Source organism: Guyanagaster necrorhizus (genome assembly GCF_019112545.1).
Source record: "Guyanagaster necrorhizus MCA 3950 unplaced genomic scaffold BT62scaffold_30, whole genome shotgun sequence".
NCBI classification, from domain to species: Eukaryota; Fungi; Basidiomycota; class Agaricomycetes; order Agaricales; family Physalacriaceae; genus Guyanagaster; species Guyanagaster necrorhizus.
Genome location: NW_025064909.1, coordinates 393,624 through 413,754, shown reverse-complemented (window position 1 = coordinate 413,754; position 20,131 = coordinate 393,624). Strand labels below are relative to the sequence as shown.

Below are 20,131 nucleotides of genomic sequence, written 5' to 3'. Positions count from 1 at the left end.
ATATTGGTTCACTACAGTCCAACTGGTAAACTTTACCCACAGGCATATTGGATAGTTTGGTTCACTCTTGATGCCATATCATAAAAAATGAAAGAAGTTCACAGTCAACTCTGTCTTAATCCATAGCAGTCAGTGGACCCCCAAAACTATAGGTTATTATAGAGTATGAGTTACAGCAGAGTCAGTATAAGGATGTATTTTTTAGCAATTTAACATGACAATTCATCTATTTTATGTATGTATCTATCATCTAGAGGTATGGCAATGATTGGTAAGAGAAATAATCAGTAATAGTGGTCAATTCCATGGACTCTTCTAGGTGTGTCTGGCAACCAAAGTTGGTGAGAACAGTCTCAAGTTTGTGGGCAAATGGCTCATCAACATCTGCAACATATCTCTGTAAGGTAGAAGCAGCAGCAAGCACTTCTTTCTGTGATGGTTTCTTGTATGCCACATCATTATCACCTCTATTATCACCACTGTTCATCTCCTTTTCTTGCTCTGCATTTCTACACTCCTTGATTGCATCAAAGATGTCTTCATCTGAACCATCATCATAGAGAACCCACTCTAATGCAAAATCAATAAGCTCATCAATGGCCATCATATTCTGTGATTGCAACACACTAATTCTCCAGAGATGGGACAACAAGTCTGAAACCTCCTTTTCAGCTGCTGCAAGATAAGTGTCTGAATCTCCTGTGTTCAGAAGTGATAAAACTGGAACAACTAGAGTAGAAGTCAATGCTATGGGATTAAGAAGTGGGTCTGGGAGAATGTCAGCCTGGCACCAGCAGTTATGGATGGTAGAAGCATCCACCTCATGCCAAGTAAGATCAGCAAGTCACATGGCCTTAAGCTGATTGATATTGTAGATTTGAGCAGGGAAAACACCAGTGTCATAACAATCAATGGCACATTGCATGAAATAACATCAGTAGTATGCTTTGAAGCATTGAATGATACCTGTATCATCTGACAGGACATAGGCAGTGAGATTTGGTGCAAAATTCACAACATGGATGTTTGTAAGATCATCTGGAACACTGTGAGCACTAAAGTTGTCCTGGAGAAGCAATATCTTGCAGTTTGCTCATTGCATTTTTGAATCCCAATCTTTAATCCATTCCCTGTACAGAACTGTTGTCATCCAGGACTTTGCATTACTGTGATAATAAAATCTGAGTTGAGCATCTGATTTCTTTAGAAATGCTCATGGTCTTTCAGCTTTGCCAATAATGAATGGCACATGCTTCTCAGACCCACTGGCATTGATTGTGAATACATATGTCAGATGTTTCTTGCTTTCCTTGACTTCCAATGGTGGTCTGTCTATGAGACCTCAATCTGGTGGCATTCTTCTCAAATATAAGGGATGGAGAATTATCAGCAGAAACAGGAAACCACTTATGCCCAAAATAAACCTGTCTCATCCATATTGAAAATGTCCTTCAGCCAATATCCATCCTTTGCAATGAGCTCATGTATATGCTTGTGCTCAGCATCAATGTCCTCAGGCTTAGCTGAACTGGCTTCCCCATGGTGCTTGATATTATACAAGCCATATCATTTTTTGAGACCAGACAACCAGCCCTCACTCAGTGCCAACTGGTCATCCTGGGGCACTCCCACAAGATCAGCAAACCATGTCCACTTCTGCCTCAAAATCTCCCCATTGAGATGGACCCCATCTGCCATAGCCTTCAAAATCCACAACTCCAGCATCTCATTGACCTCTGGATGCTCAGTTTGCTTTACACACTTTGAATTCCCTGCCTGTCCACCTGCTACCATTGCTGCATACTGATCCCATATTTTCTGCTCCTCCTTCAATCATGCAGATATTGTAGGCTGCTTCAACTGAAGATTTGGATAAATCTGGTTCCAATGCTCAGCTGTCTTTCCCTGCTTAAATTTGGGACCTTGTGCATGGTGCCAATCCATAATCTCGACTTTTTGCTTCAATGCTGCATTTTCCTTTCTGATGAAGACTGGTGGCTTTGGTTGCTCATCTGCATGTGGCTTTTTGATACACTCCTCAGGTCTTATAGCATCAGAGTTTGGTTAGCCAGAGTCCAAAGATCCAGAACAGTGCTTACTCTTCCTCTTCTTACTTGGCATCAGACTTTTAATCCCACTTCCAAGTTCCTTCAATTTCTCCATCAATGACTTCTGCTGTGAGTTCAGGTGCTTCAACCCATGGTTGTAATTGGATGCCTGATCCAGCAAGTCAAGAATTGTGACCTCCTTGACAAGATTGGCTTCATTGTCCCACCAGTGCTCATTGTCATCAGATATAGGCTGCTTATTAGCAAGACAAGCAAGAAGATCATTTTTTCTGGTTTTTACTTGCTTCTCAAGCTTTGTGAGGCCATCTTTGAGCACATCGAGCAGCTTTTTCGACATTGAAAAGGTGTTCTCGGCAATTTCTGGCTGAGAGGCTCATATTATGATGCTTAGAGGGTGTAGCCATTAATTTTATGAATACTTTCATGCAAAATGCACTAAATTCAGCAAAAATTCACAACTTTAGGTCAATTATGGGTTATGGAGTATGGGAGAGATTCAATTTTTAAGCAGTAACCAAGTTGGTAGATGGCCAAAATCTATGGATTACTGTAGAGTATGGGTTATTACAGATATGGATTAAGACAGAGTCAACTGTAGTTACAATCATGAATGGCCCTTGAGTGCTGTTGCATGAAAACAGAGGTTTGGATCTTAACCTTCTTTGCTCCACCATATACATGTTTACTTGTGGCAGTTCCAAACCGGCTCCTGGGAGGCATCAGGCAGTGCCAGTACAAGAACCATGAGTCATAGCTCTTGAGATGCAGGGGGCCAGGTATGGTAAAGCCCCCAGGACACCGACCGAGGAAAAATATACCACTGATGATGGATGCCATAGCACTGGAGGATGGCTTGATCTCAGGTATCAAGTCACAAGAGGGGAAAGCCCGAATCCTAGGTCGTCAATTGACACATCATGATGCAGGCAGACATATCGACCTTTTCAGTCATTGCATGGCAACCTCTATCGAACTGTACAGAGTGTTGAAGTAGAACACCCTCCATGTCGCTCTTATCTTACATAATCGTAGCTACCAATACTGGAGATCGAAGGTCAACGCTTCCCAGCTTTTGACCTTCGACTCCAGACCTGGCTTCTCCCGCTGCGCTACACAACCTGCTTTCAACACACAGACACCGCAAGAATACATACCATTCAGAAATTATCGATATATAGATCGTAGCTGCGTTTCTACATCTTCTACTGAAAGTCTTATATCTGTGAGGAAGCATCAGTAAAAGAGCATCAGGAAAATCAAAATGGAAAGAAACGTACACTTCTGAGGATCTACGCAGCAGAAGGTCAGTGATGCCGTCTAATTCAGCAAATTAAACTCACTTTTACTGAACTCCTTCTCCCTATGTTTTGCCACAAACCTTTCTAATGAAGGTACGATCAACTTGACTACCTCTTCCCCGAGCTCCGCCCTCCCTTCTTCGTCATCGTCCAAAACAGCCACCACGCCCCGGTGTCGCTCGATGACCTCATCAAACATATCGTAGAACCTCGTGAACCTCTCCTTGGTAGCCGCTTTCCCCTTCTCTTTGGGATCTTCGCTTAGTGCCTGCATAAGCGGAGAAAAGTTGCTATCAAAATATGCCGCCTTAGCCATACGAAAGTTGGAATTGATAACGTCTTGCGTTGGTTTGGAGAGCATATCGATCAACGCGTCGTGCTTGGGATCCAAGAGGATGTTTCTCCGCAGGAACGCAATGTTGTTAAGGAGAAAGATGGAAGAAAGTACGGCCCGCTTCTGTGTGCGCGACAATACATTAAGACTGTTGATCGTTGTATTAACCACATCATCTGCCACAACATGCACTTAAATACGGTTTGGGATCAAAGAGGAACAATTTCACTCACAGATATAGTGCTCCAGGATAACATGCTCATCGCCTTCGCCAAGTTTCGAGGCCTTTCCCACCTGGACACCTTCGCCCATTTTCCAGTTGCCATCACCCAAGGTCACCAACGCAGCGCCTGCGGCACTCTGCACCTCAGGCAAGCGGTCCAGGTACTTGACCGTCTGCCGAACAATGATTATTAGCACGAGGCATAACGGGCACGCAGACACATACCGAAACGACGAAATCGGCAAGCGTAGTGCCTAACTCTCCTCCCTTGCCCATAGATGCCATTTTCACGTCGGCTAGGAACTCGGGAAAGCTCCGAAGACAAACATTTCGAAGACTCTGCAAACCGTCTTTAAACTCGTTTGCCTCTTTCCGGGCATCGGTGCCTCTTCGAACCATAGTCTTGTCCCACCGAGATTGCAAAGACAGCATATATTCGTACGAGGAAAGGGCGAGAAAATTGTACTTGTGCAGGGAACGCTTGATGAAACCGATGAGAGAATTGAGCGTACTACTGAAGAGCACGAGGATCGGGTTCATGAGAGCGCCATATGCGAGCTGCGAATTCGAAAGCGGTGAGAGATCTTTAAGAAGGTTGAATTCCTCCTGCATACAGTGTTCAAAAAAAGTTATCACGAGATTGGGATTCAATACAGACCTCGGCCACGTCAAGTATCGATTCAGACCATTTCCCAAACTCCAGCCCAGCTGCTATAGGATCGATAGTGTCGGCACGATCCAGCATTCGCTTGCCCTGACCTTCTAGACATTTGCGACACCACGCGCCACGCATGTCCGCATATCCCTTCTGTGCTTCCTTGAGTGTAGACAATATAGAGGGTGAAGTAGGGTGTGATGGATGCGTCGAAGGCAACGGCAACGTGCGCAGAAAGTCTACCAAAGGAACGAGAGTCTCCAGCAGCGATGTTGGAAAAGGATTGATAGGAAAATCGGAGCCTGGCGGTGGCGTAGAACCCGATGAGCCTTCCGCAACGAGTTTAGTGTAGAGTTGCGCCAATTTCTTGGCCCCCGTTTCGACCAACCGAGCCTAGATACAACATTAGAAAAATATGAAACGAGATGGATACTATAACGCACCGTTTCCAGTGAGCTGCTCTCAGAACCTTTGAAGGCAATGGCGGCGTTGAGACGTTCCAATGCATCCCTATATGCATCGAGCTGGTTGGGCTGTGGTCTGGCGACGATAAGTAAGACGAATTCAAAGAGAAGGGAGGGATATACGTACCCACGGAGAATCAACGCCTCCTCAACTGCAATGCCCTCCTGATTGCTCGCCAGTTCATCAATCTTGAGTAAAGCCTTCTCGATGTCTACTGAGCATCAGTTCACCGTCCTTGCTTGAAAAACCGCGACCTACTGCCTGCACGTCGGTTGAGGATCTGCGTAGACGTATACAGCGGTAATATAGACTTCTCCAGCTTGGCGAGGCGCGTATCGAAGCTGTTAAGAATTGCTGTTTGGTTAAGTGTTTGCCTACCAGAAAACGCATGAAATTTACTTGTCATTCTTTGCGATATTTGCCTCGTTTTATTAAGGTTTTGCTCCAGCTACAAGACTTGAGGTTCCATTTACACGTATATCGAGCATGACGGACGCACCAGCTCGATTTCTGCCGTTTCATCGTCCATGGTGACAGTAGAGAGCAACGTATCAACGTACGTCACGATAGCAATTTGAAAACATAAACATACAAAGCATTTTAACCCTAACCCTACGTCAACAGTATTTTTCCACCCCCACCAAGTTACATACACTTCTTCAAGATTTTTCTGTAGCATTACAAGAAATCCTCAAGATTCACCTCCTGATGACGGACATTCAGCAAGGTAAAGCATGAATCGTCCTCAGTGAACCGCATCGCATACCGCTGGCGGCTTTCGGGAAGGCATCGCGTGCATATCCAGCGATAAATAGTCCCGTTGTCCTCAGGCGCGCAAACCTTGAAGAACAGTTCCTCCAATTGGATTTCGTCGCGGCATATCGCTCGGTCTAATGCAGTCCACGCAGAGATGTCACGAGGGAACAGAGCACCACTGGGAATCGACTCCGCATCGATCTCCACTGTGACCGTGATCATCCTGAGTTGGTTTTCCCTCGGCAGATGGAGGAGCGTATTTATCCACCAAAAGATCGCCTGGTCCATCTGAAACGCGTAGTTCAAACGGATGGTGAAGCGAAACCAGTGAAGGTTCGGAATGTTCAGAGGGGGGAGAAACCGAGCTACAGAAAGATAATCAATGGATGACCATATGAAAGCGCGATCTGTGCACATACTGATGCTAAAGTTATCGAGGTCGAGATCAAACAGGGAGGTCGTCAATTCGAGGAGCATATTCAGAAGGCGAACGAAGCTTATGTCGCACATGAAATTGGCATGGTCCCGGACAATAAGCTCCTTCAAATGTCGGAGGACGACAGGAGAGTTTCGAGTCGTAAAGAGGTCGAGCATGATCCGGTCGGAGATAGTGGTGATACCAACATGAAGAACATCCAGTTCGGGCCCCCGCTGTCCGTTAGAAATGTCCTCGATGCTCGTAAACCGTGATTCGACATTCTCCACCCCCAAACTTCTCGTCGACTCGTACGCCCGGATCTTGTTCTCGTCAAGTCTCAGACGATTCAAGGTGGGGAACGACCGAATAAGCGCCAGGAAGTGAAGTTCATCACATTTGACACCATCGAGAAACAACGAGGAAACATTCGGGAACGAGGTGAGCGCGATGTGCCACGACCTCACGTCAGGAACACTGAACCAGCTCAAGCCAGACAGCTTCAAGCGGGCAATTGGAATCTGCGGATCCTTGAGACGTTTGAGAAGGAGATGGAAGAACTGGTCGCGCCCAAGGATAGCGGAGTTGGGATCGTCGATGACCAACTCGCTCCCTTCCCCGTTGGCTTCTGGAGATGCAAAGGCTCTTTGATCCAAGCGAGCCAAAGCACGGAGCTTCGTGGGGGAGAGTTGAATGTGCGAGTACAGGTCCCGGCAAGGGAGCGATTGACCTTTCCCCAGCGTCAAATACGCACTGAAAAATATGGCCGGCGCCATAGCTCTAGAAACGGGGGCATGTCAGCGTCAAAGAAGGTCGAAAGAAGAGGAAGGTACTTTGGGTTGGACTAGGCGACGACGAAGGGTAGGCATATGGCTAAGGCTGTATATATCCTGAAAGCAGCGGTTACTTCGCCCCAAAACGCCACAATATGGACACAATAAGCCAGCGATAGTTGCTTGGATTCGCCAGCGTCTACGTCCTACCAATCAGCGGATTTCTAAACAGAGGTTCGAGGCACATACTCGCCTACAAGAGACAATAGAACTCTGCTCGGTCCATAATACCCAAACGAGAGGACAATGTTCTACACGCGTAGATTCTCTTTTCTTCGTCTGTGCAAACCGTCGTCAATACTCATTGTTTCATCAAACGTAGTCCAAAGATTGGAGATACCTGGCCCTTCGGTCCGAGTTGTAGCGGCCCTTGGTATGCTCGGTGCTCAGGGACATGGCTGGATCCTAAACGAATGCTAAACCAGCGGCCATTTCCGAAGAAGGCGCACGTACGAAATAATTTTTACCACCGTAAGTTGTCCAGGAATGGAGTTGAACTTCCCGGAGGCATTTTTGATACCAAATTCAGCACATCCCATGCAAGATGCCTAGACTTTATATAGAGGTGGTAAAGGCGAGGGCCATCGAACCTGAAATGCTTCACAGATAACGCTAAAATCTGTAGATAATGATGATCCGGTCAGATCAGCCTTCCACGTGGCTATCCGGACTTGCCCGCAACGTTGTTCCACCGTCGAACACTCGGAATATGTGTACAAGAACAATTTCATTCTGTTGTTCAGTACTGATTTTACCTCCGAAAAAGGTATCCTAGAATACAACGTGGCGCCGCTATTCGACAATTACTTTGCCAACTAGACTCGGATCGTTTCAGCTATCCGAGTATCCAAGCAACACGTACTTGCTCTCTCCACTTCTGGTGAACACACCAACAATAAGCCTTGAAAACGTTTCTATCCCGTAGTTTGAACCGGGGCCTGCTTGATGTAGGTTACACTAGTTTCCTCCCAAGGCTTTGATTTGGATTCTTACTCCCAATCCATAGAACCATTTTCCAATAATACATTTTGGACGATAAATCCCTGGACGACAGACTGAAGATTGCGAAAATTTCCTGAGACATGAAAGGATCCTGACAAGCGTACCCGGGCCTGCCCAGGTCGACAAGGAGATGCCTCAAGACTGCTGCGCCCAGTTGTTTAAAGCGAGGCCTCGAGGCATCAGGATCTCGGACGGAGTGTTGATTTTTACCACTCCGACTTATCCTTCTTCTGTGCCACAACTACAGCCTCTATTGTAAACGGAAATACCATGGCACCAGGGAGGATAATAAGTCACATTGTGCCCTAATTCGGCCATAACGACATCTCGACGCGTCCGTACGTGCATGTTCCTGAGCCTCTGACTAACAACACGACCCTGATAGTTATAGATATAGGCATTCGTTTGATGAAATCCTAAATCGGTCAAGGTTTCAGTGGCTCCTCTTCGAGTGGCTCAGCACCTTCAAGGAATATAAATACACCTCTCCTTCCCCCGTTCAACTCACTCCATCATCGTGCCTTGATCTGGTGATAGGTTTACCTCCGCTCTCTTCCGTCTCAATGACCATCTCACCCCTTCTCTAGATTGACAATGCCGCCCCGACGCAGGGCTCCTACCGCCCAAACACCCACCTTGGAAGACTTTCTCAAATACGGTCGGAACCAGACCTACACAACCCAAGCCTTGGCCTCTCACATACAAGCTGCTTCTGGTCTGCTCCCCCTACTCGGCGCTCCAGCAGACGCCGGTCCCGCACCGATAGACCAATATGGTCCCTCCCTCTACATCAACAGCAAAACAGACCAAATCGGACGCGACGAGTACATCCCCTTTCTCTTCGCCCAACTCAAGGACCCCCGCATCCCCGTCAACAGCATGAACATCTGGCACCAAAACTTTCTCGAGGCCAGGAACCCCCCCGTCCTCATGACCGCGCTCTCCTCGTTCCCCAACGTCTGCATCCTGAATATACACACCATCAAATGCAACGAATCGCAGTTCATATCCCTCGTCAGGTCCTACTCCAACCTCCAGATCCTAGAGACGCAGGACATCGACATCCGGGAATACGAGTCGTCCAACAGCGCGCATGCGGATCCCGTGGAGGCCGCCTCTGTCGCCCCCAGGGAGATTCGCGACGGGCAACAAGGGCCAGAGATCCAGGAAATCTCCCTATACATCGATACCACCACCGGCTGGATCTTCCTCGACCTCTTCGCGAGCCGCCGCTCGCCCGTCGCGTTGCGCAACCTCTCCAAGCTGACCCTCCGACACCGTTCCCCTGTCATATGCAACGACAACAACTTCGTTCGCCGCCTTTCCCGTATCATCAGGCTCTGTCCCATCCTTTGGGAGATCGACATCGACAGTTTCAATATAGGCAAGTTCCATGCGCGTCCAATCATAACCTTCTTTTCGCATGCTGATACAAATTCCTCCCCCCCCCCCCCCCCTCGTATATAGTCACCCCCCTCGAGCCCCTCGACCTCGGCGACGCCGTCCACCACGTCCATTTCTGCGTCTTCATCACCGGCGCGAACTACGAGACGAACATGACCCTCAACTGGTGGGCCTCCACTCTCGACCAGCTCAAGCGCCCGCGCCACCTTTCCAGGGTGACCATCGAAATGGAGGTCGACATCGAAAACATCCCCCGTGCGAGTTGGAACAAGTTTCCAACAACAGTTCCTGGTTGGGCGGTGCTTGACGATGCCCTCACTCGACCTCAGCTCAAGGTAGAGGAAGTTTCCCTGGTGATGTTTGAGTCTTTGCGCGCCCGGGAGGGATTCAGCATGAGTGCGTTGTCGACATGGCTCTCTACAGTGTGTCTGCCCAAGACTAAAAAGAAGTATGGGAGGAAGTTCTTGACTACTAATTAGTGAAGAAAAGAAGAATTTCCTCGCATCCCAGTATGTATCCACTGAACAAATTACACGCTACCGCTCTCTCGTACAATTTTGCTTTGCTCGTAGCTTTGTCGTTGCTTTAACATGTATGAACTATCTGTCTCTAGTATATCGAACTCAATGATTACAAAGAACGTTACTCTTTCGAGTACACGAAGGAATTCTGCTCCTCACTCTCCAACAAAACAAACTCCATTAGGCCGCTGAACCATCCCGCAATCTTATTTCCAACCTTCGAGCCCGTCTCTGCAGCCTGTTCAGACGAAATCTTCACCGTCTTCCCTGCGGCATCAGCAAGGAGCTGAACTTGACATGCCTTCTCCAGAGAAATGTAAAACCATACGGCCGCTTCGATCGTATCACAAGCAACAAGCAGCCCATGATTCTGGCAATACATCAGCTTCCGCCGAGTTAAGATATCATGATATTTGCTGCACTGTACCTGGAGTATAGCCGCCTACGACACCACTGATGAGCGTTCTATATTGGAGATCAAATAGTGTCCCCCCGACCTTGTATGATCCCAATGCTTTAGCGATCGCATCCCCTTCTTCAACGTCAAACACAATGCCTCTATAATCCGTGTACACCGCATGATCCTATTTCCGCATCAGCGCCAGCGCCAACACGCGTTCACGAAATGGCTCAAACCTACATTATAAAACGCGCAACTATCCTGCGAAATCATATCCAGTGGCTTTCCCAGCGCCGCGAAGGCCTTTCCATACAGGGAATGCGAATGTGCCGCGCATATCACATCAGGCCTGACCGCATGGATTTTCGAATGAATAAGAAACGCCGCAGTGTTCAACATGGGGTATTTCCCAGCTTGCAATATCTTTCCCTGAAAGTCAACTAGAAGGAGGTCCTCCGGCTGGATGAGCTTGAAGTGGAGACCCTGGGATCCATCAGACAGTCAAAGGCAGTAGAGCTCGACGAGCACCAGTACCCATGGATTGACCCAGAAACATTCTGTCTCAATTGGATCCTGGAAAAGGTGGGTTGGTGAGTAAACGTGCAGAAATGAATGAATGTACATACATACCCTAACTGTGATATGCCCTGCAATTCCTTCGTCATAGCCTCGGTTGCCTGGTAAGCTCGTCATCATTTTTGTCGTGACGCAGCAGTTGAGAAGGTGCTCGTACCAAATATCCTCAGAGCTTGCGCCAATCTGAACTTGCGCCATGCCCTTTCCTCTAGCTTGTCCTCAAAAACGCGCGGTTTGGGTCCACTGGCTATCGTAGCTGCCAGCATGGCACGGCCGTCGACTTTTGTGGTTGACATTGAGAAAGAAGAGTGAGAAAGAACCGAATATGTGAGTTTATATCATTATGATGTCAACAAATTCGGCTCGGGGTCTTCTGTGGCCCGCTGCTTAAAGCACGTGATCGTCGGACCGTCATTTCGATGGACGCACCGACTGGTCGTTCGGTAATGGGTCTGTCCAACCGAAATAGTGCGTTCACACGTCATCGAGGCCGGGCGAATTAAGATAAACAACATTTCTGAGTTATCCAGACGACCATCAAAGTTTCTTCCAAGTTCGAGTCTCGAAGTGACTTCTTGCAAGCTTCAATTCTTGACGGACCCCCCTATACCTCTGCAACAGTAAAAATTCACTGCGCAGCATTGGACGGACGGGGGGTCACCGATTGAACTCGTTTGAATTAAAAAAGAGACTGTATCCGGACTAACAAGGAAAACGGGAAGCGATATGTGCCACTGGATCACGGCAATGGGTCGTGTTGTACTTGTGAACCTTGAAAGTCGATGATCAACAACCAGCACTTATAAACACGAGGAGAGCAAAGAAAGGCACATACTCCGCCATTTCACCGTCCTCACGATGATCGTGATAACCCCCAACCAAGCACCCACGTCCAACCTGCGGATGTCCACCCCAGAGCCGCATCCCCCCGAAGAGGGTAAAACCTGGATCTACGCCCGACCATCTCCGCCTATCCCAACATGCAGTTTGCCTACGCTGGAGGATGCTATCGCTGCTGGTAGAAAAAAGCCGGAGGTGAAGAAGATTGCCCCAAAGAAGGCAGTCAGATTTCGCAGCGTAAAGGCAAAGAAACGATATCAGACCCAGATATAGCTGTGGGCTCGCTGGTGGGTGTGATTTGATAGGAGGGAGTAGACTTTGGAAAACCTGATGTAACACGACGTGGATATTTAGTATAGAAACGCCGAAAAGACATGACCACGTACCCTTTTACCTGACAACAACTGTGAACCGCCCATCGATTGCCACCCAAACGTATTCTCACTGTGTATCCTCGAGCCACTGACGTCGGAACCTATGAACATTAACGACTTGTAACTAAGTCGTTATCGTCGATGAACATACTCACGCAATCCCATCTTGGGGACCATCCCACGCTGCAGGGCGTATTTCAACATATTGCTGCGGTCGCTACCGATGGATTCAATTCCCCGTTGCAATTGTGGTTGTGAGCGCTAGCACGGAGGTAATATGCGCACTTTTTTAACCCAGCGGAGGATGAGAGCACCGAGATATATGCATAAGCAGTAGTATCGAAAAAGCCAATTGAGACTTGAGTGGAACACTAGCATCTCGCAGTCAGAAATGCGAAAAGGAATTCCGCCTATACGAAGATGCGTCGATAACGGCGATACGAGTTGACGCATTACTGTTCACTTACCCCTCATCATGGTGACTGAAGCTCTCCATCCTAGCCACTGGTTATCATTTTCCTTTTCATACGTGAAGTTGTACCAGTCCAAGGTCGGGGCCCTTTTTTCAAGTGGGAAAGACATGCTCCTGCTTCCCGTTTATTGAGTCTTATATGATAAATAAGAGACGCTGCATGTTTCTCAAGATTGACTCGACCTACCAGGGATCGGCAATTCGAAAGTTAGGCACGTTATCGTTGAACATCATTGTGACTTGGTAAAATCCGGTTCACAGCCACCTGTCACGGGCACGGGCCGATATCCGGCAGAATACGAACCACTAAAAATTTCAGGGCATTTTGACTGTCACAGAGCGAAAATTGCTCTGCTGTTCATTCCAGGATGCAAGTTCTTGGCTCGTAGGCTTGTAACAACATCCAGTTACTATGCTTTGCATGCTTGGCTTGTTTCTCTTCTTGATGACTCTTAATCCTAACAGGAGATGGAATCACTCGGAAACCAGGAACCGCATCAGAACGGAGGTTATGTAGTACCTGTTAACAGACATAATGTGATACTCATCGTTCACTTTTTCACTAAATTCGGAGAAGCTGACTCCCCATCTTTCTTGTTGCAGACCTTTTATAAGGCTTTCGAGATGTGAACGTTCAGACACTCTGTTTCTCAACATTCTTTCTAACCACAAATACAGGAAACCCCAGCCCTTGGTCTCACATCTGCTTGGTCTTATCCTTCCGCTGTCGCGGAAGTGTGTTCAGGCCAGCAACGCTCAAAACGAAGCTAATCTGAATGGTTCATCAGACTATCGAAGCACCTGGGATGTAATCTTCAGCTGCATCGCGACGGTCTTCGCTTGCACCTGGGTCGCCGTGCATCCAAACGTCCCAGGTCCCGATCTCAAATCTCGCGGATGGGCTTTCATCGGGCTCCACCGACTGAAGCTCATGCTCATAGCTATCACCGTTCCCGAAGTTATAATCATATGGGCCTTCCGTCAATGGATGGTTGCGACAATAATATCTAAATGTACGTGCGACGCGGTATATTCCCGGGTGAAGACTGACATTGGCCCCAGACTTCAGCTTGTCAATGACACATGGATTTTTTATAAGCATGGGAGGATTCATTGGTGCTGGCGGAACCCCCATAAAAATCACAGATCTGCTGCAGCTAGACGGTCTGGCACTCTTTCAAAAATCATTTTCGGTCCGACCCGAATTAGACATGTCGTCGATATCCGGCGTCACCGAGGAAGAGTTGCAGGATCGTAGTAAAGGAGATGCACTGTCGAAGCTCGTTGCTATTGTTCAGACGACCTGGTTCGTCGTCCAGTATCTAGCTCGGCTCAAAGAATCCCTTCCCATCACCCAACTGGAAACCGCGACTCTTGCTTTCGCGGTCTTGAACATCCTCAACTACGTCTTGTGGTGGCACAAACCACTCGATGTACGTTGCCCAATCAATACCTGCTCAATTCTTGAGCAGAGAGAGTTTTACGAAAGTGTAGATACTATGACCTTCGCGAGTCATAGCTCAACGTTCTCTTCCAACGTAACAGACATTGGGCTCTCTAGAGCTTTATTTCTCAATAGAACACCACATGCCAGAGAGCCGCCACACGGCTCCTTGTTGTCCGGCTCGCCTCACCATCCTCAACCCACCAGTCTCAGGCATCGTTACTCAGATCTCCAACGGTTCCCATACTTTGATTACACCTACACCGACGCACGCCAATGGCTTTCTTACGCCACATACAGAGGATTTACCACGGAAGCCTTCCAATCCACACTCCGGTGGTATCGCCGGACCATGGGAAGGATATTGTTTGGACGAGGATGGAGTAATGCCTACGGCGGTGTACCGACTCTTTGGGCTGGTACACTGGATTATGAAAGGACATGGTACATCGGATACTTTGGTGCCGCTGTCGGAGCCCTCTTCGGCGGAATTCACTGTATCGCCTGGTCATTCGCCTTCGCTTCTGTTGCAGAACGCGTTCTTTGGCGTATATCGTCACTTGTTATGGCAGCCGTCCCGGTTGTCTTGGCGATGCAGCTTGCGTTCATCAGAATACTGCCCAACCGCAAGGTTGTACGAGCAATCCAAGCGGCTACGCCTATCCTGATACTCTTGTATCTCCTCGCAAGGATGATTTTATTGGTAGAAGCTTTTCTTTCCCTCAGATTCCTCCAACCGGGTGTTTTGGAGGAGGTTAGCTGGACGAAGGTTATTCCTCATCTATAATCCTATCAAAGAACCTTCTGAGAGTGTTTCGCACGGCACACATCTATTTTGACCCTCAATAGTGGGTGTCCATTCTCCCCATCATTGTGACCCTGTCCTTGATATTTGAACAGTGATCTAATCCGTTAAGGAAGCATTCTCTTTTTCCGGAATACCAGATATACATATACGAGAACGTTGATGCCTTGTGGAGTTACTCCAAGCACGGACAATAGACAAATTTGATGTCCTCATCGCCTTTTAGTTGCTGAGGTACAACGACTTCATCTTTGCCCCATCCTAACCTATTTTTAATCCCAGACTGCGGTCCGACTCCTTGGAGATATCATGTTTGGCTCTTGTTTTCTTTGTTTCCACGACTAATGTTTCAGCTTAACTTGGCTAATGACTTGAGATCTTAGAGATATAGACCATGAGCTGTTGTTCAGCTATCATTACTGCGTTATATTTCTTTCCAGGGCCGGTCCTCTTCACCCTCTCCAGGCTCGGTCGAACGATTGCACCATAAATGATCTAGACGTGCTCTATTTCTCCCTTGGATGAATACCGGTAGATATACATCAAACTCGCGGTTCGCATTATACCAGCGGCCGTAGCCCGACATGACTAATGCTAAATTTTGTTCAGTTTGTCGTATCTCTTGGTTGTCTTGCAATTACGATGTTCTACTTAGATACATGGAAACTTTCATCCTGACTGATCTAGTACTAATAGCGCGAACTACTGATAACTGGAGTATTAGGGAAGATAATTCTCGACGTTAGGCTCATGCAAAATAACGTGAAATGTGTACTAGGACTTTATGAACTGAGGATGTTAATCGATATATATAATGAAAGGCATTCGATGGCCGTGATACCCCTTTTGATCAATTGGGGTCAGAAACGTCAACAAAAGGTTGAAAGCCGACGTACAGTGACAGTGACAATTCAGCGGTTATAGATGTTTACCCCGTGATTGTGATGCACAGTCGAACGTTGAAAAGTCCAGTGGCCAGTACTCTTCGTGGGCTACAATTAAACATAACATTAGCAGAGCAACCAGCACTAGGTAGAGATCCAAACTTGCATCGTTCTGTAACGTAGAGACGTCTGGACAGGAATTGTAGTCAGTAAATCTATTTTGAAATGGGAAAAATTGAAAGAAATAACGAACGAGTCACATTACAAGTATAGTGGTAGAGTTTGAATTCATCGCTTTCAGTAGCAACACCGACAACCACACAACGATTAAGATGCTCATCATCCACGGAGAATCGGATGTCGGGCTTCCACACGGTCGTGGAGATACTTCTTCCTTCTTTCCCGACATCAGGCATTGCGACGGAATGGAATAGTGAGGGGACGAGAGATTTAAAGAAGTAAAAATTCAAGCCTTGGGCGCTGGAGTACAAAAAACGGAGTCGTCAAGCTTTATAGCCTTTTGACATGAAAAAGCTTCCGGATTCGACAGCAAGAAACAAGCCACATAGTGTCTGGGGTACAGATCTGGAAATCGAAATCCGACACGTTGTGAAGGAACGATAAGCGAATATTTCACACCCACTGTCATCCAGTACAAGCCTGCATTGTGATGGAATCCTGGTTATACTCGGACTCGGAGTTTGCCGATCGATCTTCCCCTTATATTTTGTGCACTTGATTGGTCCCTGCGCTCGCTCAGGCATAGGAACTTGCAGACATTTTACCATAGCAAATATTACCAGCATAAATGACAGATATCAACAAAGATATTCTGAAGACCCGGCTTGAAGCTGGTCTTCAAGACAAATGTGAGCTCCTGCAGGAGTTTGTTGAAGGTATGTGTGCTTATCGCTGTCGATATTCCTTCTTACTCGATGAGATTACAGGCACATATAACATAGTAAGTACCAATATATGAATCTCATTTGCTGCCGGTGTAATTATTTCCAGACATACCTTGCGGACATGCACGACCATGGTCGCGTTTTAGTGCGAGTGAGCTATTGGTGCTTTCTGAAGGGCATTGGATATGGCATAAGCACCCACACAAAGCTTCCCTCAGAGGTATGATTCAATTATATTTTCTCATTTGATTCTCCTGGTCTTTTCAGGTCGCGACACTGCGATTTCTTGAGGCTCACACCACAATCCCTGTACCTCGCGTGTTCTTTTATGACAACGATACGGATAATGCAGTTGGTGGCGCTTGGATGGCTATGGAATACGTTAGTGTTATGCCTTCTTGACGTCCCATAATTCACCCATGTTGTTCAGATTAAAGGCGTACCAGCTAATTGGATGTGGCAAGAATTGAGTGCTGACCAACAACATCAGCTATGCACCGCCATCGCTGATGTTTACTCGGAGCTGATGAACATACGGCTTCCACAGATTGGTAGCCTCTTCCAGGACCTACATGGACAGTTCTTTGTAGGGCCTATGACAACGATGCAATTCGGCGAAAACGGGCAGGTACCACCAGACCCGCACCGTTGTGGTCCGTTTCTCTCCGTATCCGAGTGGCTTATTGCTGTGGCTTCTGGATATCTCAAATTCTCCCCTCGCGTTCCTCATACCGAACAGAAGCAGAATAGGATGAAGTCAGTCATTAACGAAATTCGTGGATCAGACCTCGTGAGAGATGACGCTACTCCATTCGTTCTTGACCACGTCGACTTCTCCATGCAGAACATCCTCATCCATAGGGATAACCCTACCCAGATCTCTGCAGTTATTGACTGGGAGGGTGCAAGGTTTGTCCCGATGTGGGCTGCAAACCCTATATTTCGTTGGCCAATGGGCTTTCCGGCGGAAGAGAGCGAACATTTTTTGCAGGTTATTTCAGAACGGATCTCAGAGAATGTTCCGCAGTGGAAAGATGCATTCAGTCACGGTACTGATGATCTAAGGAGTCTGGGTGACAGGGCTGTACATAGCACCCAAGCAGGCGAAGGCGAAGTTGATTGGACAAAACCGCCTTATCATCATCTGTCTGGAAATAGATTTTTTAAAATCTGATCCCCCTCTAATGTCTTCCTTTTGCTTCAGATTGTGACTTGTCTGTTCAGTAATATCCCTCGGATGTGTTCAACGCCATAAGAAGAGCATACTGTAGAATCATTCGTTAGTTTGCTCTTCTCGGTGGCGTCAGCTTGATTTCGACGAGGACCCTCATTCCGTAAGTACCCGTGATGAGTGCGTTGTAGGACCACGAGCACTCTTCAATGTCCGTGATGGCTAGAGCAAGCTAGGTGTAAAATAGGTAGTCTAGATGCCTCCTGTGGCTCCTAGCCATCGCATTTCCTTGTAATCTAAGCGCTGAAGGCCATGCTGAGATTATTCTGGAGATATCTGACACAGAAACACGAGGTAGCCATACCCTGCAATTGCCCACCACTTTTCCTGTCCTGCCGAATCACAATTCTCTTGCTATCAAAATTACGTTGTCCTTCAAAGTTATCTCCTTGTTTCGCACTCAGTCTACTCCTCTCCGACCTTGGAACTACTACATACCAAACAACTTTGGCAAACTGCCTGAAACTCGCCGTTTACCCGGTCTCGATGATATTCTTGCCAAACACTGTGCTATTACCTCGTCCACATTAAACCAGTGCCACTATTCTTGTTCAAGTTGTTGACAAACTGTTCATCCATGTTACCGGGTAGCAGAATGGATGAGTGAAAACGTTATGCTTCCTGTGGAGGCTGAAGATAACCCCGCCATGGACCGTCTGGGGAAAATACCCGCATTTTTGTGCAGTGGATGTATGTATTTAACGAATTCGCTGATCATAATAACAAGAAACCGCTTCGAAGCAATGAAGCGCAGGTAACATGAATAACTTCAGTGAGTGGACAAATGTTGGGATCCTGGTTTTCCGTTCCCGCAAATTTACCCTCCTCCTCAATCTTTTCGCCATCGTTTGAATGGTTCTTCGATCGAATTGTGACCTACAACAGTACTCCCAGGCGTCGCAGACGGATATTTCTCCCTGGCCTTTGGAAGGCATACTTCGCTCAACCATCGCGCGACAGAGTCGATCAGTTTCATCCACAGCGGACCGGCCGGCTGCACATGGATAAGCAGACCCTCAAGGCGCACTTCGGGTCGACAAAGTGCCTCGTCAAGAGCGCCCCACTGCGAGATAGATGCTGCATCACCACCACGCTGCGGGAGCCTATCCCAAGGCAATATCGTTATCGCAAGCGACACATTGATCCGCACACTTTCAATATCAGTCGGATGGCTGACATTATTGAATGTCGATATGAACCATTCAATAGAGTTCGCTGTCTTGTAATTGTCCGTCAATACCATATTGCATATAATGGATAGTAGCGGCATGTTGACAGGAATACGGAGAGGTGGGAGCGCAATACCTCTGACTTTAAAGGAATAGGGAGGGGGGATCAGCAGTCAATTTTGATTAATAGGCTTGAAGACGAATACCTGGCAACAGATTCCCAACGTGGAGTCTCACTCCGTGGCGGCTTGCTAATTCGAGAAAGACAGATAGCGCTATAACGACCGACGCACCGCAGAAGAAAGGTTCATTAGTAGGAGCACAAGCGTAGATTTGTTTCAAAGCACCCATTCGAGCAACCGAGCGTCTACTAGCAAACAGAGACAACAGAATACCGTCACAGAAATTTTTGAGCCCCACGCTTAACGTGTGTAAGGCCGGACCAGTTTGGCCTTTCCGAACTTCCTCGGGAGTATTCTGACTAGACAAACTGGCTATTTCTTCGATTCTTTCGAGATAATTTGGTATCGAGATCTCAGACACTGTTATGGCTTCAAGCTTGGGAAGCGACTGGATTAGACCGCAATACTGAGTTTCAGTGCACTCTACCCGTAAGAGTTGCAGATACGTGACATTGCGGAACGTCAGCCTTACACTCCATATCTTTCCGGTGTGAGAATGCAAAGAGTCCGAAGTGAAGTGAACAGCTTTCATGACGCGACCACTCACCAAGTCAAGGAAGCGCTCGAAATACGGGTCAGAGAAAATTGTGCGGGGTGGATCGACGAAACAGAGAGTGTCAAATGCCACACCGGACAGTACGTTGGGAGGCGTTATAGCAAAGTCGTACAGGTCGAGAAAAGAATGCCTTTGAAGCTGACCGACATTTAGGGTGTTGGCTTTTAAGACCTTAAGGAGGCTGTCGGCGTCCTACAGCAAAAGTCAACTTAGATGAAATCTGACGCGAAACAAGGAACATACATATAACATACCTTCAGAGAGGCTATGGGAGTGAGAGAAAAGTAAAGGGGGGGGAACCTTTCGGGCCTTCGTGTT

General features: G+C 47.4%; 10 protein-coding genes across 10 annotated transcripts; 3 read left to right on the top strand and 7 right to left on the bottom strand.

The window, feature by feature from the left end:
• Positions 1 to 250: 250 nt before the first annotated feature.
• Positions 251 to 1,698, bottom strand: BT62DRAFT_982547 (uncharacterized protein; the record flags this gene model as incomplete). The annotated part of the gene is made up of 5 exons (XM_043189694.1): positions 251 to 820; positions 986 to 1,081; positions 1,142 to 1,201; positions 1,250 to 1,332; positions 1,581 to 1,698. The coding sequence occupies 5 exons, from the start codon at positions 1,696 to 1,698 to the stop codon at positions 251 to 253; spliced, it is 927 nt and encodes a 308-aa protein (XP_043035856.1).
• A 1,296-nt stretch (positions 1,699 to 2,994) lies between these two features.
• On the bottom strand, positions 2,995 to 5,596 carry BT62DRAFT_936195 (uncharacterized protein). Its single transcript, XM_043187084.1, has 11 exons — positions 5,544 to 5,596; positions 5,444 to 5,492; positions 5,303 to 5,398; positions 5,171 to 5,255; positions 5,023 to 5,119; positions 4,583 to 4,972; positions 4,150 to 4,530; positions 3,935 to 4,097; positions 3,410 to 3,877; positions 3,347 to 3,358; positions 2,995 to 3,289 (listed from the first exon to the last, which is right to left on the bottom strand). The coding sequence occupies exons 1-11, from the start codon at positions 5,571 to 5,573 to the stop codon at positions 3,234 to 3,236; spliced, it is 1,827 nt and encodes a 608-aa protein (XP_043035855.1). The 5' UTR covers positions 5,574 to 5,596; the 3' UTR covers positions 2,995 to 3,233.
• A 2,616-nt stretch (positions 5,597 to 8,212) lies between these two features.
• On the top strand, positions 8,213 to 9,798 carry BT62DRAFT_445305 (uncharacterized protein). Its single transcript, XM_043180919.1, has 3 exons — positions 8,213 to 8,388; positions 8,448 to 9,445; positions 9,518 to 9,798. The coding sequence occupies exons 2-3, from the start codon at positions 8,645 to 8,647 to the stop codon at positions 9,608 to 9,610; spliced, it is 894 nt and encodes a 297-aa protein (XP_043035854.1). The 5' UTR covers positions 8,213 to 8,388; positions 8,448 to 8,644; the 3' UTR covers positions 9,611 to 9,798.
• An 8-nt stretch (positions 9,799 to 9,806) lies between these two features.
• Positions 9,807 to 11,391, bottom strand: BT62DRAFT_445140 (class II aldolase/adducin domain-containing protein). Its single transcript, XM_043180916.1, has 7 exons — positions 11,109 to 11,391; positions 11,006 to 11,052; positions 10,910 to 10,948; positions 10,616 to 10,858; positions 10,473 to 10,559; positions 10,403 to 10,417; positions 9,807 to 10,345 (listed from the first exon to the last, which is right to left on the bottom strand). Exons 1-7 carry the CDS (start codon positions 11,245 to 11,247, stop codon positions 10,097 to 10,099), a joined length of 819 nt encoding a protein of 272 aa, XP_043035853.1. The 5' UTR covers positions 11,248 to 11,391; the 3' UTR covers positions 9,807 to 10,096.
• On the bottom strand, positions 11,212 to 12,462 carry BT62DRAFT_445227 (uncharacterized protein). Its single transcript, XM_043180917.1, has 4 exons — positions 12,321 to 12,462; positions 12,178 to 12,266; positions 11,787 to 12,118; positions 11,212 to 11,722 (listed from the first exon to the last, which is right to left on the bottom strand). The coding sequence occupies exons 1-4, from the start codon at positions 12,367 to 12,369 to the stop codon at positions 11,536 to 11,538; spliced, it is 657 nt and encodes a 218-aa protein (XP_043035852.1). The 5' UTR covers positions 12,370 to 12,462; the 3' UTR covers positions 11,212 to 11,535.
• Positions 12,344 to 12,884, bottom strand: BT62DRAFT_445292 (uncharacterized protein). Its single transcript, XM_043180918.1, has 3 exons — positions 12,825 to 12,884; positions 12,633 to 12,771; positions 12,344 to 12,575 (listed from the first exon to the last, which is right to left on the bottom strand). The coding sequence occupies exons 2-3, from the start codon at positions 12,745 to 12,747 to the stop codon at positions 12,427 to 12,429; spliced, it is 264 nt and encodes an 87-aa protein (XP_043035851.1). The 5' UTR covers positions 12,748 to 12,771; positions 12,825 to 12,884; the 3' UTR covers positions 12,344 to 12,426.
• A 480-nt stretch (positions 12,885 to 13,364) lies between these two features.
• BT62DRAFT_445125 (uncharacterized protein) lies at positions 13,365 to 14,969 on the top strand. Its single transcript, XM_043180915.1, has 2 exons — positions 13,365 to 13,650; positions 13,700 to 14,969. The coding sequence occupies exons 1-2, from the start codon at positions 13,569 to 13,571 to the stop codon at positions 14,866 to 14,868; spliced, it is 1,251 nt and encodes a 416-aa protein (XP_043035850.1). The 5' UTR covers positions 13,365 to 13,568; the 3' UTR covers positions 14,869 to 14,969.
• Positions 14,970 to 15,521: 552 nt separating this feature from the next.
• Positions 15,522 to 16,415, bottom strand: BT62DRAFT_1079450 (uncharacterized protein). The gene is made up of 4 exons (XM_043179493.1): positions 16,024 to 16,415; positions 15,937 to 15,959; positions 15,783 to 15,878; positions 15,522 to 15,729 (listed from the first exon to the last, which is right to left on the bottom strand). Exons 1-3 carry the CDS (start codon positions 16,184 to 16,186, stop codon positions 15,798 to 15,800), a joined length of 267 nt encoding a protein of 88 aa, XP_043035849.1. The 5' UTR covers positions 16,187 to 16,415; the 3' UTR covers positions 15,522 to 15,729; positions 15,783 to 15,797.
• A 366-nt stretch (positions 16,416 to 16,781) lies between these two features.
• On the top strand, positions 16,782 to 17,872 carry BT62DRAFT_936188 (uncharacterized protein). The gene is made up of 3 exons (XM_043187083.1): positions 16,782 to 16,895; positions 16,943 to 17,056; positions 17,106 to 17,872. The coding sequence occupies exons 1-3, from the start codon at positions 16,797 to 16,799 to the stop codon at positions 17,847 to 17,849; spliced, it is 957 nt and encodes a 318-aa protein (XP_043035848.1). The 5' UTR covers positions 16,782 to 16,796; the 3' UTR covers positions 17,850 to 17,872.
• Positions 17,873 to 18,699: 827 nt separating this feature from the next.
• BT62DRAFT_445001 (uncharacterized protein) lies at positions 18,700 to 19,887 on the bottom strand. The gene is made up of 2 exons (XM_043180913.1): positions 19,282 to 19,887; positions 18,700 to 19,217 (listed from the first exon to the last, which is right to left on the bottom strand). Exons 1-2 carry the CDS (start codon positions 19,787 to 19,789, stop codon positions 18,736 to 18,738), a joined length of 990 nt encoding a protein of 329 aa, XP_043035847.1. The 5' UTR covers positions 19,790 to 19,887; the 3' UTR covers positions 18,700 to 18,735.
• Positions 19,888 to 20,131: the final 244 nt, after the last annotated feature.